Source organism: Danio rerio, chromosome 3, assembly GCF_049306965.1.
Source record: "Danio rerio strain Tuebingen ecotype United States chromosome 3, GRCz12tu, whole genome shotgun sequence".
NCBI classification, from domain to species: Eukaryota; Metazoa; Chordata; class Actinopteri; order Cypriniformes; family Danionidae; genus Danio; species Danio rerio.
Window position 1 is genome coordinate 48,083,805 of NC_133178.1, and position 16,927 is coordinate 48,100,731.

At 36.7% G+C, this 16,927-nt stretch overlaps 1 protein-coding gene across 2 annotated transcripts in view; it reads right to left on the reverse strand.

The window, feature by feature from the left end:
* kcnt2b (potassium sodium-activated channel subfamily T member 2b) overlaps positions 1-16,927 on the reverse strand; it is a 187,664-nt gene that overhangs the window by 87,871 nt on the left and 82,866 nt on the right. For both annotated transcript variants that reach the window (XM_009299766.5, XM_068219406.2), the window contains exons 7-10: positions 11,997-12,071; positions 11,356-11,439; positions 10,952-11,046; positions 4,650-4,830 (exon numbers count right to left, since the gene is read on the reverse strand). In XM_009299766.5, coding sequence (XP_009298041.1) covers positions 4,650-4,830; positions 10,952-11,046; positions 11,356-11,439; positions 11,997-12,071 — 435 coding nt within the window. The remainder of the gene's footprint in view (positions 1-4,649; positions 4,831-10,951; positions 11,047-11,355; positions 11,440-11,996; positions 12,072-16,927) is intronic.

The window sequence follows — 16,927 nt, forward strand, 5'->3', positions numbered from 1 at the left end:
TGTTTTGTTTTATCTGCAAGCACAGTTAATGTTCAAACTATTTATAATGTTTAAAGTATCTGACGGGCAACACAGTGGTGCAGTAAGTAGTGCTGTCGTCTCATAGTAAATAGGTCGCTGGTTCGAGCCTCGGCTGGTTCAGTTGGCATTTCTGGGTGGAGTTTGCATGTTCTCCCTGCGTTTGCGTGGGTTTCCTGCAGGTGCTCTGGTTTTCCCCACAGTTCAAAGACATGCGGTACAGGTGAATTGGGTGGGCTAAATTGTCAGTAGTGTATGAGTGTGAATGGATGTTTCCCAGAGATGGGTTGCAGCTGGAAGGGCATCTGTTGTGTAAAACATGTGCTGGATAAGTTGGCGCTTCATTCTGCTGTGGCGACCCCAGATTAATAAAGGGACTAAGCCGAAAAGAAAATGAATGAATGAATGAATGACAGTACATATTTTTAATATTAGTAGTTAATCTACCTCATTTTTGAACTGTGTAGAGCTGTAGCTGCTTAATTAAGCCTACTATACCTTTGTACTTCAATACTAGTCATTATGGTGGTACATGGAGAGACTATTTGTTTCCTGTGGTGGTACTTGGTGAAAAATGTTTGAGAACCACTGTACTAGAAATATGGACTTTACTATCAAGTTTTAAGTTACTTTTCACCCACTCACTACAGTTGACTGAATGAATGAGTCAGTAACTATGCTTCCATCCACCTATTTTATGTAAATACTGCATAAAAATGCTTAAAATGCCAAGATGCGAATACATTTTGAGGGGATGACATTAACGGACAAACCAGCAGACAGACCACATTTTCAACATCTGAAATGTTGCTTTGGTCATTCTAAAATCCCTCAGCAAAAGTCTAAAGTGGCACTATATTGTTACCTCCCAGAGCTGTCTTGAGTGTCTCACACCTTTAAAAGCCACCACACATGCAATGTGTTTCATCTTCAGATGCACAAGTAATTTATTATATAAGAAAAAAAAGGTCCAAAGTGCCTTCTCCTTCCACAGCAAATCCCATTTTTCTTTTTGGTGCCTGTTAATTAGGAAAAGATGGTTTGTTAAGTTTTTGAGTTCTCCACTTTCAAATTCATCTTCATTTGCATCGTTGGATGGAAACATAGCTTGTGGTTCACTTACATATACAAGACATATACTTGTTGCAACCTACAGCAGTAATGATTTAACAAGCCAAAAGAGTCTATATATGTAATGGCCAAAGTAGAAATACAGTACACAAGCCAAATCATGATGACCACAAGCAGAAGAGAAGGCCAGATTGTCAGATACTAGTTGCCTTGTGCACTGTGCATGTATTGTTTGAGCAGATACGTTTGTTGTGTTTTGTGTGGGTGATATTGGCAGTAAAGTCCTTTTATGAATCCTGATCCTGAATAAAAGCACTCAGATGCATGTTTGATAGCAGACATTAAAGTCTGGAAAAGAATGCTCTGCCCCCAGTGCATAAAGAGATCTCTGCTAAGATTCGAGGGACTTGGTGGTAATGTCTGCTATTCAGTAGCGTTCAGGCAAAGGGTAATTGGGGATTGAGATTTGGCACTGTTTAATTGCAGCATCAGTGAAATTCTCATTGCGATGTGTGCACATGGAGTGATGGGATACTGTGGCTGCTGTCAGTTGGTGCGGCGGGATGACTCTCAGCGGGCCATAAGCCATACTGGAGATTTCCCCTGTCAGGCAGAGACAAACACGGCTCGACCGTAACTCTCACACCCCAGCTGTGTGTGGGGGGCAGCAGTAAATGTCAGCTGGTATTTGTGGATGAAAAGAGTAGGAGGGCCTCGCTGGAGTCACTGCCATTTCCTGTGTGAAGGAAACATACCAGCTTCCCAAAGAGGACGCAGGCAGGGAAGCCCTCACATCACACATGAAAGACAAGCGTGCTCTCATCTCATTCTCTCCTCGGCCCTGCGGGAGGCTGCCGCTTGTGAGTCAGTATGTGTGTGAGATTGTTTGGGTGAGTGTGTGTCAGTAATACCTGGTATATGTTGAAGTGGGATGTGAAAAGTGTTTCATTAAAGCGCTGTGGACATGGAAGCTCCTCTCTGTGTACGTTCGTGCACACGTGGGTGCGCTTGTGTGTCAGACTGTGAAAATCACCAGCTGTGTCGCATCTCACCGGGCCTTCAGCACAAAAGTGATTCGACTCAGTGCTTTTGTCATTGCAGCCACATATTATTTGCATAAAGTCAGAGAGTCGAAAGTAAAACCTTACATGAAAGAAGAGCTACCTTGTACTTTAAAGTTGTTCATAACATGGCCTGTACATTTGGAGGCCCTAAGCAGAGTAATTTTGGGGCCCTACCTTGCTCTAAATAGTGGACTATGAAGGACGAAAAAGGACGAAAAAAAAAAAAATAATAAATAAATAAATAAATAAAATATATATATATATATATATATATATATATATATATATATATATATATATATATATATATATATATATATATATATATATATATATATATATATAAATTTAAAACAGTTTAAATATAATAATTGTAATATTTGTGTAAAATATGGATATAAAAATGCATATAAAGCATTTGTTTAGTAAGAAGTGCTTTTAATACGATATATGAACTTCAAGCGAGAAGGACATTGACTGCAACTTTCTGCCAAACACTATGCCCACCAAAATTACCATTGGTCCTCTTTGACAGTGAAAACACAAGCCTAATAAAGGTGACCTTTGCCAAACCATACTGTACTGTACTGTACCACTTCCCACATAGCAAAATTTCTCTGGCCCATCTCTGGCCCACACAATCAGGTTTTGCTTGGCCCACATGCCGCAGTGAATTACGGTACATGACTGGACCAAATCTGGCTTCCAGACAAGACCCAAACACAGACCATATCTGGGCCAAGTCTCAGCCAAGTTAATAACTCATAACTGGGCCTGAACTGGGCCAGATAGGTTGGTGTGTCACGATTGCAATGAAATTGATAAACCCATGGAGTGATGCGCTTTAGGCACACTATGGGCATGCTTTTTTCTCAAAGTGACCTGATTGGTAGAATTTTTTTTCTTTACTCAAAAATGATTTTAGTGTATTTTAAATGTGGGTCATATATGTGTGATAGCCCACTTATCAAATTTTTAAATCTGGGCCAAATACTATGTTTTTCATCTGGCCCAAATCTTGTGTGCCGCCTTTAAAACGGTGCCACCTCTGCCAAATCCGGGCCATGTTTGGCCCACATGCTGTATGCCAGTGCCGGATGAATGCCTGCTGTGCCAGCTTTTTGCCAAATCTGGGCCAGAATTCTTTGCTACTATGGTTAGTAGAAACGGGCCAAAAGTAAAATTAATGCCATGGGATGTATGACGGTGAAAACACTAGGTATAGTAACGGGGTCATAGTATCAACAAATAAGTTATTATTTGTGTGGAATTTTTTGTGTAACATCAAATATATACCACAAAACAACTTAACAATGAGTACTTTTACATGAACACCAATGATCCGATTGTACTATGATTGAGACAATACTCTGATTTAGAGTCTACCATATAAACATATTTTGTATATCTGCATATTTTAGTTCCAACCCCAATTAAACTTACCTAAACCAGCGTATGAAGCTCTTTATAAGTATACTAGAAAACTTAAGGCAGGTGTGTTGAAAGAAGTTGTAGTTAAACTATGCAGGACACAGGCCCTCCTGGACCGAGTTTGGGCACCCCTGATGAAGGATTTTCACCGAATTTTCTTACAGGGTATTACATACACACACGGCTGTTTAACACTATTCTCTGCTCCTAATGAGTGAGTAAAGAACCACAGACACCTGCATCGTAAAATGCGGACGTCCGGTTCAACACACCTGCCTTGAGTTTTTTAGTATACCTATAAAGAGCTTCATAAGCTGATAATACAGCGTATGATATCAAATTCCATTAAAACAACACTCTTCCAGCTCGCATCCAATATCTTGTTTGTCAAGGGGGGCATGCATGAAATGTTCCTGAATGAAGTGAAACTGCCAAACTGCAGTTAAAATTGACAAAATAAAAAAATGAAACACCTGAAATTCTGGAGGAAATGTGGATAGCATGGTGGCGCAATGACATTAATCAAATTATGTGCTATAACATGTAAAACGGGATCATGAAAAATAATATTCAAAAACAACACATGTAAACACCCTAATCATTTAGATTAAGGTAAATAATTTGATTATTGATGTCCATGTAAACATAGTCAGTGTCTATAATGGATATGAACAACATTTGTGATGTAGTCAGTTTGCTTGGCAGTTCAATTGTACAGTGTTGTACTTGTGATGCAGAGTGTTCAGATTAAGGAGTCCAGTGAAGCAGGGTTCCACAAAAGAGACAAAAGCCAAAAAATAATAACGGTTGGGTTTAGTGAAGGCTCAAGCTGGTCTATATGATTTTTAAGACAATCCCTGCCTTTTAGTGGACACACAAAAAAGCATGTGAACTGACACGCATAGCAAAATGCATTTTACGTAACCTATTTCAGATTTGCAAAAAATTAGACAGTGCCCTCTAGTGGATTTGTCTCTTGAAACATTCAATAAAACATACCAATGTATTATGTGTGTTTATATACAGAAATAGAAATGTAATGGTCAAAGTATGTGTCTTTTTTACCTGTATTGGCAGAACTATAAGAGCCACACAGATCATGATGACCACCAGCAACTGGGACGGCCAGATCTGAGGTGTGACGTCCCCAAAGCCCACCGTAGAGAAAGTGACAACACAGAAATACAGAGAGTCAAAGAGTGTCAGGTTGTTCCCGGCTCGTTCCAAGTGCTGAATACCACAAATACTGAAAAACAGAGAGAAAAGGGTGCAAGAACAGCTCACATATGGATTTAAAGGCATAGTTCAGTTCACACAGTTTAAATTGTTACAACCTGTATCATGTTATGTTATTTTCAACCCAGGCTCGTTCTGAAAAAGTAGTCCCGTGGACATTTCTGGAGACCCGTCCAGGGAGGTATGTATTTTTGAAGTTTTTCTTTTTGCGAATCCACGAGAGGCTGCTGTATACGCTTTTTCGCATCTCAAATGTCTCTCGAGAGTGCTGCCCGCGCTGTTTTCGCCTAAACCCACTAGAGGCCGTTGTCGATTGACTGAATGATTGACTAGGCGAACGGGCAATTGACTGACTCACCCTCTTCCTTCCCTAAACCTAACAAATTTTACCGATTGATCTGCCCACTTGCTTACTTCCCTAAACCCAACCGATGATTTACAAAAGCCGTCCAGAAAAAGAAAAGCCCTCGTCTAATTTTTACCACATTTTTGGATTTTACCACATTCTTAACCTGTTATTCACTAGTTCATTTTTATTTTTATTTTTTGGATTCTGTTTTTGTCTTAACTGATTTCTGGAACCACTTTTCGCCGGACTCGAACCTCGGTCATCGTCAACTCCTCTCTGTGCCTCAAGTCTGCTGACCTACATGACGAGCTAGCTGGACAAACTACTTGTGGCTGGAAAGCTCTCCATACGGAGGTAAGCGGTCAGCCGGTAAGCAGCAAAAGGAACAGCGTCATACTGCCCGTAGTGTTCGCTTAAAAATTAAAAATGCAGCTATTCGTACCTCCGACTACATAATTTGCTATCTCCAGAAACATCCTCTGGACTACATTTTCAGAATGAGTCGAATCAGCAGAACAGCGCTTTTGCAATGTAGATTGTGTCAAAGCAGCTTAACATAGAAGTTATCAGTGTCAGTACAGTTTTCAGAGTTAAGGTTCAGTTTAGTTCAGTTCAGTTCAGTGTGGTTTAGATTTCACTGCTGGAAGTCCAAACACTGAAGAGCAAATGCATCAATGTGCAGCTTCACAAGTCCCAAAATAAGCAAGCCAGTGGCGACAGTGGCAAGGAACAAACTTCACCAATTGATAAAAGTGAAGGAATAAAACAACCCTTGAGAAAAGCAGGCTTAGTTGGGGATGATCCTTTTTCCTCTAGCCAAATCTCCTCTGCAGAGCTGCAGTCTAGGTGCCAGAAGCTGGAGGACACTGAACGACCATCGTGGAGAACTGCAGGTTTGAGTAGGTCACCGGCGGGTGATCAGGCTGGCCATGCAATCAATGTAAAGACTTCTATTCGTGCCATGTGCTCTTCAGTCCATTGTCTACTCCCACCCATCTTGTTCTTCATTATTAGTTTATTCTGTTCACTTGTTTAGTGCTTGATTTGTCCTCCTTATAACCACCTCATGTCTGCTGTCCTGTGTCAGTTTGTCAGCAATGCTTCCTTTTGGGGTTTATTCCTGTCCTGCTCCATGGAGTTGGGTGTTTTTAAACAGACAACTACACTTAATAACGTGTAAAAATGTCCATCCTGGCATGTTTTTTATTATTATTTTTTTTAACACAAATTATTTTGTCTTAAATGAGCACAAACAGTTATGAAAGTGATCAAATGTTTTTATTATAGATCTGTGCAGTGTTAAAGTGACACCTCTGTTATCAAACAAATAAGTGGATGAAAATATATAACTATAGTAACTTTAATCAATATTTAAATACACGGAATAAAAAGTGAACGAGAATTTATAACTTGATTTAATTTCTGTAAAGATCATCGATATAGGTGAAAGCCAATATTTTTATTTTTTAAATGTTTGCTATGTATTGTCATTTCATGCTAATTTACTCAACATATTTGTAAGTGTTACAACTAGGCTTATATACAATTAAACAGCTCAGAATTAACAGATTAAGGAATCTGGGTCATATTTTGGTAGCTCTTCTGGGTAGGTTTAAGGATTTTATTTCCTTTAGGAGTGGGAGGATGTGGTATCATGTATTTTTACGACCCAATGTTGACAAGTATCGTATTCACTTATCAAATGTTGTCCTGGTTGTGTCAGGTTCTGTGAGTGCAGATCTCTGGGTTAGACAAGCAGTCAATAATGGCAAAGAATTGGAGCAATGGACCAATTGACAGCCATGTATGCAGACAAATTAGCGTTTTTTTTGTTTTTTTTTCGGAATTCGAACAGTGAATGCATTTCTCATACTTTAATTATACATCACATTATGTTTAGACATTTTAACATACTGTATACCATTTGGGGGGTTGCTTTATGCTACATTATGTTGCTTCTTCTTGTAATAAATTGTGTTTTAATTAACAATTATTTGGGTACAAACATGTGTAACATTATACAGTATGTCTGCTTGTGTTTCATAGAGGAAAGTGATCAGCATATGGGTTTGGACATGAAAGTAATTAAAGAACATCTCTGAAAAAAACAATTTCTTGAAAGGCTTTTTTAGGTGGACATGTTTACAAGGATTTGCATGTGTTTGGAAAGCCAGGGGGTTTATATCATCACCGGATGGTTTGGAGCAAAGTGTGATAAATGCGAGCCAAGACACAATAACTGTGTGGTGAACCATGCACAAGACAGCTAGATGCGAACCCTGTTTGTGTGTTGTGTGTTAGCAGTCTCAGTGTGTGTGTGTGTATGGTGTGTGTTTGCTCAGTGTTGAAAGGCCGTTTGAGTCAACATGCAGCTGTCAGTGGTGAAAAGGTCATTCATTTCTCTCTCTTCTGGTTTACAAACGTACCGCTACCCTGCACATTCAGCACCTCCTTCCTATTTACCTCAGAACAAGAGAACCCATACACAACATGGTGTTTAATTAATCAGCACTTTGGGAATACCATCCTGTCAACAGCTGACCAGAGGCACAAACGCTGCACCATCAAACCTCTTATTTTCCAATTTCCTACTTAAAAAAGTCATATAACTTTTATATTTTGTAGCATTTGATATTTTAACCCCACTAAAACATATTTTTGAACCTGTTTCCTCCTGGTATTTAAATGCATCTCAAGATGACTTTTTATTAAGACCCTTACCTCTAGTTTCATTATTGTTCGCATTAATTCTGCAAGAGCTCTAAATGCTAAACATTAATATTACTTGATTAACTAACAAATTATATGAATTTTGTACAACTATATTAATATGGAAACAGAGTATGTACGATAATCCATCCCAATGTAAATTGAATGAAAAACACAAACAAGATGCAAATATGCAAAATAACTATTGAGAATATATTTGGACCTCCAATATGAGCTGAACTGTATCTCTAATACTCTTTTTGTAACCAAGCAAATAAACTGAACAGCATGATTACAATTTACTGTTTTGTTTTCTACAGATTTGTAGCCTAAATTTTAACTTAGGAATGTATGCTTTATGATTGCTAATATATTTAATTCACACAAACAGTGCTCAGCATTACTGAGTACACTCCCTTTCTCTGTGAATATAGGCAATGCATTCTGGTGCATTTAAACAAAACAGATTTATTAAACAGATATATTTATTAAAAGAATATTTAGTCACCAAACATATTGAGAAATTGAAAGATAATTAAATTAAATTCAAGCTAAATATTAAAATTAAAAATATTCAAAAATTAAAACCTACAAAATTTCAGCTAAATTATAAAATATCTTCAGGTTCTCTTGGTTTTTCCTCTTTTTTTAAATAAGTATTTAATATTTTTCTATAACATATACATTCGGGTGTGCTAGTTTATAGACCATTATCGTAAGTTATTTTGTTAGATGAGCTCCAGATTTGGCTTCAGTACTGACTAATCTATTGTATATGCACACATATATTGCATAGCTTCCTATTAAAACTATGAATTTACAAGATATATTTGTGAGGAGTGTACCTAAATATCCTGAGCACTGTAAAGTAATGGTACATTATATTAATAAATAAGCTATGACAAACAGCAGGTATGTTACCATCCAAGGTGCAAACTAAACTTCTACAGATTCTGGAAAATCACATAAAAAAGTTTTTATATACAGCAAATAGTTCTGTTATTAATTACTCTACCTCGCGTTGATCCAAACCCCTGAGACCATTTGTCTTTTATATATTTTAGATGAAATATGAGAGCCGAAATATAGGGCTCTAAGGACACCTTTGGGCAGCAAAAAATACCGTAAAAACAACTGCACAGGCAATACAGCATATTGACATTAGAGTCAACAGTGCAACAAGTGACATGTTGCTGTATATTGGTGGTAAAAAACACACACCTGACCTAATGCAATTAAAATAGGCAAATAAATTCATATATATATATATATATATATATATATATATATATATATATATATATATATATATATATATATATATATATATATATATATATATATATACATACATACACACACACACACACACACACACACACACACACACACACACACACACACACACTTGAAGTAAGATTGCTAAAACACATTGCTCAAACAACAGGACAGATGTATTTAACTATAAAGTGAAAAGTGGTAATTTTTGTAAATAAAAAGCATTGAACTCATTGTGTTATAAATATGATTGTTAATGTTTTATTATGTTAAAACTACAGTATAAAATGAAAAAAGACGTAATTATTAATACAGTTAAAGTATTTTTTATATATTACTAAATTAGAAAGTTATGATAGCAACTTTAATGTAATACAGTTTTGTATATTTAGTTTTGGCCCACCACCCTCAATCAAGTTTGATTTTCAGCCCTTTATAAGAAAAGGTTTGGACAATCCTGGTTTATATAATCAGATGTTTTGTAAAACAAAATGTTTTATTTTTTTTTTATTTATTTATTTATTTTTTTATGCCAAATACAACCAAAGTGTGAACCTGTGTCCATTGTGTCCGCCACTGTGTCCGCAAATTAAGATTGCAAATTTCTCACTTGACTGCCAGTTGCATCCGCTGTTCTATGTAAATCTGCCAGAGACCACTGTTGACTGAGTGACTGACTGTTGGTATGACTGACTGACCGACAGATCAACTGACCCACCCTACTCCTTCCCTAAACCCAACCGAAAGTGTTTTCTAAAACACCAATTGACCCATTGTGATCAACTCTTCTCTGTTTCTCAAGTCTGTCAAGGTACATGGTGAGTTCACTGGACAAACTTAACCGCGAAAAACCAAACCTCCACATGGAGGTAAGCAGTCAGCTGGTAAGTGCAAAAAGGAATGGCATTATACCACTCTGTATCATTTGTTTGCGAAATGCAGCCATACATACTTCAATGTCTACATAATTCACAACCTCCAGAAATGTATATAGGGCTACGCTTTCAGAATGAGCATATGTTGAATATTTTACATGTATTCAGCTTGAAGTGCAATTTAAAGGCTTAACAAGGTTAATTATGTTAACTAGTCAATTAGGTTTATTAGGCAAGTCATTGGACAACAGTGTTTTGTTCTGTAGTCATCACTTAGGAATTATTAAAAAAAATAGTTTGTTACAATGTACTTATTGTATAATTACATGTATTTTCTGTGTACTTATGCTTGATTAAATACATGTATGCAATTACATCTGTAATCAACTTTTGTAATTACATTTGTAAAAACACTGTTGACCATCCCTTAGGTTTATGGGTGGGTTAAGGTGTTAAGGGATGTCAACAGTCAACAGTGTATATACAAATGTAATTACAAAAGTTGATTACAGATGTAATTGAAATGTATTTACACAATAAGTACATTGTAAACTATTAATTCCTGTGTAAGTAAATATTAGTTAAGGCGACTTAATATAAAGTGGACAAACCTGTCAAACCCAACCTCTATCCCAACTCAAAAGCACCACGTGTTCGCAAATACATTATAAACATAGTAAGTACATTGTATTTATTTTTTATGTAAGTACATAGTAGTTAAGGACACTTAATATAAAGTGGGACCAAAAAAAAAATTATTCGTTTACATAAATGCTAATAATTTTATCTTTAAAAGAAGATAGAAAGAAAGACAGAAGCACAAAACAAACCAAACATCAGACAAACAGACGGACAGAGAACCCTGTATTTTAACAGAAGTCTGATTTACTGAAGAGAAATGTGTTGTGTTTTTCTCTCACCAGGTGAAGATGAGGCAGAGGAGGGTGCTGATGAGGATGAGCACCTGGTTGAACATGGCTGAATGTGTGCGCTGAATCGCTCTGTGCAGGTCATTCTGAAAACAACATGAAGAAGAAACAAAAAGATAAAAGAAGCCAGAGATGAGAGACAGCGAGATGTTTAATAACACAGTACCACTGTGCTCGTACTTATGATAAAACCCCAAAACAATCATCAAACAGTCTGGCAAATGTGATAACCAGCAAGCTGCCAGCAGCAGAGGACAGATGCAATCAGGAAAATACGACACAAGGAGGAAGTGAGATCCAGATGGAGGAGAAAATGAGAGCTTTGTGATGAAAGTGGATACACACTGACACAATTGCTCTGGAAGAAAGGGCAGAAGATAGGCTCCATTGCTTACAATCATGTTCTCAAGAGCGTGTTTGGCCAGCCAGCAGTTCAGGAAAACAGGAATGAACAAGTTTCTGAGGGAGGGCAAAATCACCTGATTGGAAAGAAAGAGAGAAAAAAGCCATACTTTTTTTCAATTCAAAGGGTTTTGTGACAGTGTGGTTTCTAGCAGTTTCTAGTTATGCTATTTGGAAGCACCAATGTGCCACTGATGAATCTTTCACATACACACAAAACATATTTTAGTTTTTTTTTTTTTTTTTTTTTTTCTCAAGGCAAGATAAAACCCACTTATATGACTTTGTTGTCACTGACTACACCCAGCAAACATACAACATAACATGCAGTTCAATTCAATTGTAGCAATAATTTTGATTTTGTTTACAAAAATCTATAAATCTGTCCACATTTATTGTAATAATAGTTTACAAACTGCTTATTAATAATAAGAAGAAGAATCAGAATACTAAGAACGATAACAATAATGTCACAAACAATCATTTTGAACAATATTTTTTATCTAATTGAAAGTAAAATAAAATTATTTATTAAAACTAGTATGTTATTAAATACTACTACCACTACTACTACTACTAATAATAATAAACATTATTTCCATTCTTAAAAATGCCATTGATTTATTTTACTCACAGTGATCACAAAAGGGACGGCACTGATCATCTCCAGAATGAAGGGAATGCGCAAGACTTGTTCCCAAACGTTGCCCTGGAAACAAGGACACTCGCGTGAGGGTCAAGAAACACTATTGTCGGTGTCACCTCTCAGAATAAAGGATAAAACGATCCTTGATTGCGTCTGAACCATTGATAAACTGCAGGGTTAAAGGTCACCCTTCACGCCCCCTCAGAAACATATTTCATTTATTGAATGCAGTTAAACCTGTGGCTCTATTAAGGTGTTAAACTTCTGCCATGTTTTATATGTTGGCTGTATGTTTATGTCTTGCCCAAATGTGCTCTGCGTGGGTGAAGAGGCCTTGTTGGTTTCAAAGGAAATCGATGCAGAATGAAGAGTAAAGGAGGTGTGTTAATTCAAGTTATACTCATTACATAAAGATCAAATAAAGTGTAGGAGATTTTAATAGATCTCTTTGTATGTTAGCGTCTGCGGGCAATCATGTCTTGTGCTTTATCTCATCACTTAGTCCTTTCAAAACCATTGATTGTCACCAGCAAACTCTTCCTCACTTGCTACTGCTGCTGGAAAAAATAAAACAAAAACAAATCAAAACAGCAGAAGGTGGCTATGTTTGTTTTTTTTTTGGAACACTTGCTCACTTTTAGCTAGTCTAAAATCATCTACAAGACCTAACCAACTTAGACAAGATGATAAACCATTTCAGTACAGCTAACTACAGTAAATTACTATCTTTGGAGAGCTAGAAATCACACGGAACATATGCTGATGAACCATCTAGACCAGGGGTCACCAATGTCGGTCCTGCAGGGCCAGTGTCCCTGCAGAGTTTAGCTTGAACTTGCCTCAACACACCTGCCTGGGTGTTTTAGGTATACCTAGTAAGACCATGATTAGCTTGTTTCGGTGTGTTTGATTAGGGTTGAGCTAAAATCTGCAGGACTATTGCCCTACAGTAACAAGCTTGGTGACCCCTGATCTATACAGTATTTGGGCTAGATTATGGTCATTTATTACAGTACTTGGGCATTTACCATGAAACCAGCAGTTTGAACAAGCTTATGACATTCAATGAACACCCTTGAACACTTTCTATCAAGAAACTACATAGAATCTGCTGAGTAACCATGTAAACCAGTTTGATAAGTCTATGAGCATTAATGACCATCTCTGGGCATCTAGAAACCACACAGAACCATATAGATTAGTTTGGACCAGCTAATGTACCATCTAGAAATTTGGACCAATTTACAAGCACAAGTGGCCATCCGGGTCATCTAGAAACCCCACGGAACCATCTAGACCACTTTTGACCAGCTAATCACTGTATATGACCATCTTGTCACATCTAGAAACCACACTTCACTAATAAACCATCTGGAGTAATTTGGACCAACTTTTGACCAAATGGCCAAACTGGTCATCTAGAAACCTCATGCATGGAACATGTTGATGAATGTTGATGAGTGTTTGGACAAGATTATGATCATAAATGGGTATTCAACATAAGCAACATGGAACCATGTGACGACCATAAATGATTATACTTGAACATCTAGAAAACACATATAATAATCTTGGTCTATTTGGACCAGCTAATGAACGATATAGAGCAATTTGAAACAACAAATAGCCTAAATGGCCATCCAATTAATCTAGAAACAAACAGAGAACAAGCTGATAATCCATTTACACCAATTTGGACCAAATTATGGATAAAATGCTGTCCATTTTGAGAGTTTATGAGAATAAATGACCACCTCTGACCATCTAGAAACCACACAGAATCATTTAGATTATGTTGGACCATGTAAACACAGTAAGTGACAATTTAGACACATCTATAAACTACGATCAACCAGCCAATGAACCAAGTTGGAATAACTTTTGACCACGGCCGATCTGTTCATCTATAAACAACATGCTGATGAACCATATGGACCGATTTGGACCATATTATGGTCATAAATTACTATTCTTAAACAACTTGAAAGCACATGAAACAAATAGACAAATCATGGCAACCAGTTGGAACAAATTATGAGCATAAATGACCATTTCTGAATATCCAGAAGCCACATGGAACCTGATGACAAGTCATGTAGGTCATTTTGAAGAGTTACAATAAAAAATTATCCCTGCACATCTAGAAGCCACTTAGAACCATCTAGATTGCTTTGTACCAGCTAATCCCCTTTAAAAACAACACTTCACCAGCTAATGAGCAATGCATAACAATTTGGACCAGCTTACTACCACAACTGACAATCTTGGTCATCTAGAAACCACATGGAACATACTTATAAACCATCTAAAAATATTTGTTTTACATTATGACCATAAATGACTATTCTTGAAAAACTTAAAATCACATTAAACCAGCAGATGAACCATAGTGAACACTTTGATCAGATAATGAGCATAATAAATGACCATATTGGAACATCTAGAAACCACATGGAACCAGAAGATGAACCATCTAGACCAGTTCTATAAGTTTATGAGCATACTGTAATTGACAATACAGTAAATGAACATTTAGAAACTCCATCGAACCAGCTGAGTAACTGTTCAGACCAGTTTGATCAATTCATGAGCATAAGCAACCACCTCTGATCATCTAGAAATCATACACAATCATCTTGACAACTTTGGATCAACTTATGGCCACAAATAGCCATCCAGGTCATCAACAAAGCACATGAAACATGCTGATAAACCCTCTATACCAATTTTGACCAGATTAAAGCCATAAATGACTATCCTTGAACAATTAGAAACCACATGAAACCAGCAGATATTAACTAGTTTATGAGCATAATTGACTATCTCTGAACATCTAGAAACCACACAGAATTATCTAGATCTCTTTGAACCAACTAATCACCATATATGATTATTTTGACACATCTAGAAACCAGTCGATTAGCTAATGAACTACCTAGAGCAATTTGGACTAGCTTATGACAACAAATGATCATCCTGGTAGTCTACTGTAGAAATCGCATGGAACCATGTGAATGTTGATAAACCTATAGACAGATTTGGACCAGATGATGGCCATAAATTTCTATCATTGAACAAATTAAAACCACACAAGACCACAGTTTCAACTAGTTTCTTCTCAAAGCTACTCTATAAACCATCTAGCAGTTTGAACCGTTTATGATCAACAATAAGTATCTTTGAACATCTAGAAACCGCATAGGACCATTTAGACCAGCTAGTCACCATAACTGACTATCTTTACACATCTAGGGCCCTACCATACACCCAGCGCAAGGCGCAATGCAATAGTTGTTTGCTAGTTTCAGCTTGGTGCAAGAGTGGTTTTGAGGCGTTGCGCCACGCTGTTTAAATAGCAAATGCATTTGCACTCATATGTGCGCCCACAGGCGTTCTGGTCTAAAAAGGAAGGCGTTCTGAGGCGCACTGCTGGCACGTTGCTATTTTGAGAAACTATAATAGATTTTTTCTATAGACCAAAACAAACCCGGTCTAAAGACCAGCGCAGAGTTGCGCCTCGCTTACACACTGCTTAATACACACAAGATGTAGAGCAATACGCAAATATCTTTACATATGAAAAAAATTGTAATATTAAGGATATGTGTAGGATATAATAAGAATATATATAGGATATAAATATAAAGGATTAAAACATTACAAAACATATCATTTTCTAGCTTATATAAATATGACAAACCACTGCTTTTATGCTTTCTTCCTTGAGGGAGGCTTTTTTCAGTTCATTCATAACTGCATTTGTAATTTGCTTTTGTATATTATTATTATTATTAGCTGTATTATTTATTATATCCATATTTATATTTATTTTTCTAAAAACAAGCTTAGATTTGCCACCTGCTGGTTTTAGACCATATGGGGCACAGCATGTGTATTTGGATATAACTCAGGTTTTTGAACACACTTCGTTACTGTTGTTCATTTATTTGTTTGCTGGAAATTAGAACTGAATTTAGAAATGGTTTTGAAACAAATATTTTTGCTTAACAAACAAAATTAATTATTTATAGGCTAATTGATGTCTGTGCGTAAAGGTTTGCCTATCCACAAGAGCGAAAGTGAAACTAGGTCATTTATCTCTCATTCTCATGTGGTAGATGCTCTGTTTAACTGTTTTCTTGCTAGTGAAATGCTCAGTTTTTCCACTTACACCTACTTTACGTCATGTAAATAGCAAATGCACTTATGGCGCGACGCAACTGGCTCTTAAAGGGAATGGGAGATGAGACTCTGATTGGTTTATTCTCAAAACACACCTATAACGCATTAAGAAAATAAACTCAACTCTTTTAGACCATGCGCCATGGCGCAAAGCGGATTTTTCCGTCCTTATATTAGCAAAAATGCATTCTGACATGCCCTGAAAGTGTTTGCGCCCTGCCTTTTGCGCATGGGCCATCAAAATGGAGCCCCTAGACTTCACACTTCACCAGCTAATGAACCATGTATTGAAATTTGGACTGGATTATGACCACAGTTTATCATGTTGGTCATCTAGAAACCACATGGAAACATCTGATGAAACCTATACAAGTGTTTGGACCAGCATTTAGCCAAAACCCACATTTGAACATCAAGAAAACACAAGAAAGCAGCTGATTAATCACTAATGACTAGCTCGAACATTCATTTTGGTGAGATTTTATCAAATTATTAATGTCAGTTATGATTTTTTGAACATCTACACCATGGAACCAGAAAATAAACCAGATATTTTAGATCAGATTATGATTGCAAACATATATATTTCAATTGAAACCATCATAAATGAGGATTCAAGTTTTCACTATTAATATTAATCTCAATATTAATGTTAATATTTGAGAACAAAATGATCACACACTTGGCGTCTTGTGTGAGACAACCAACCAAATATCAGCAAACAAAAGTTTCTCCTT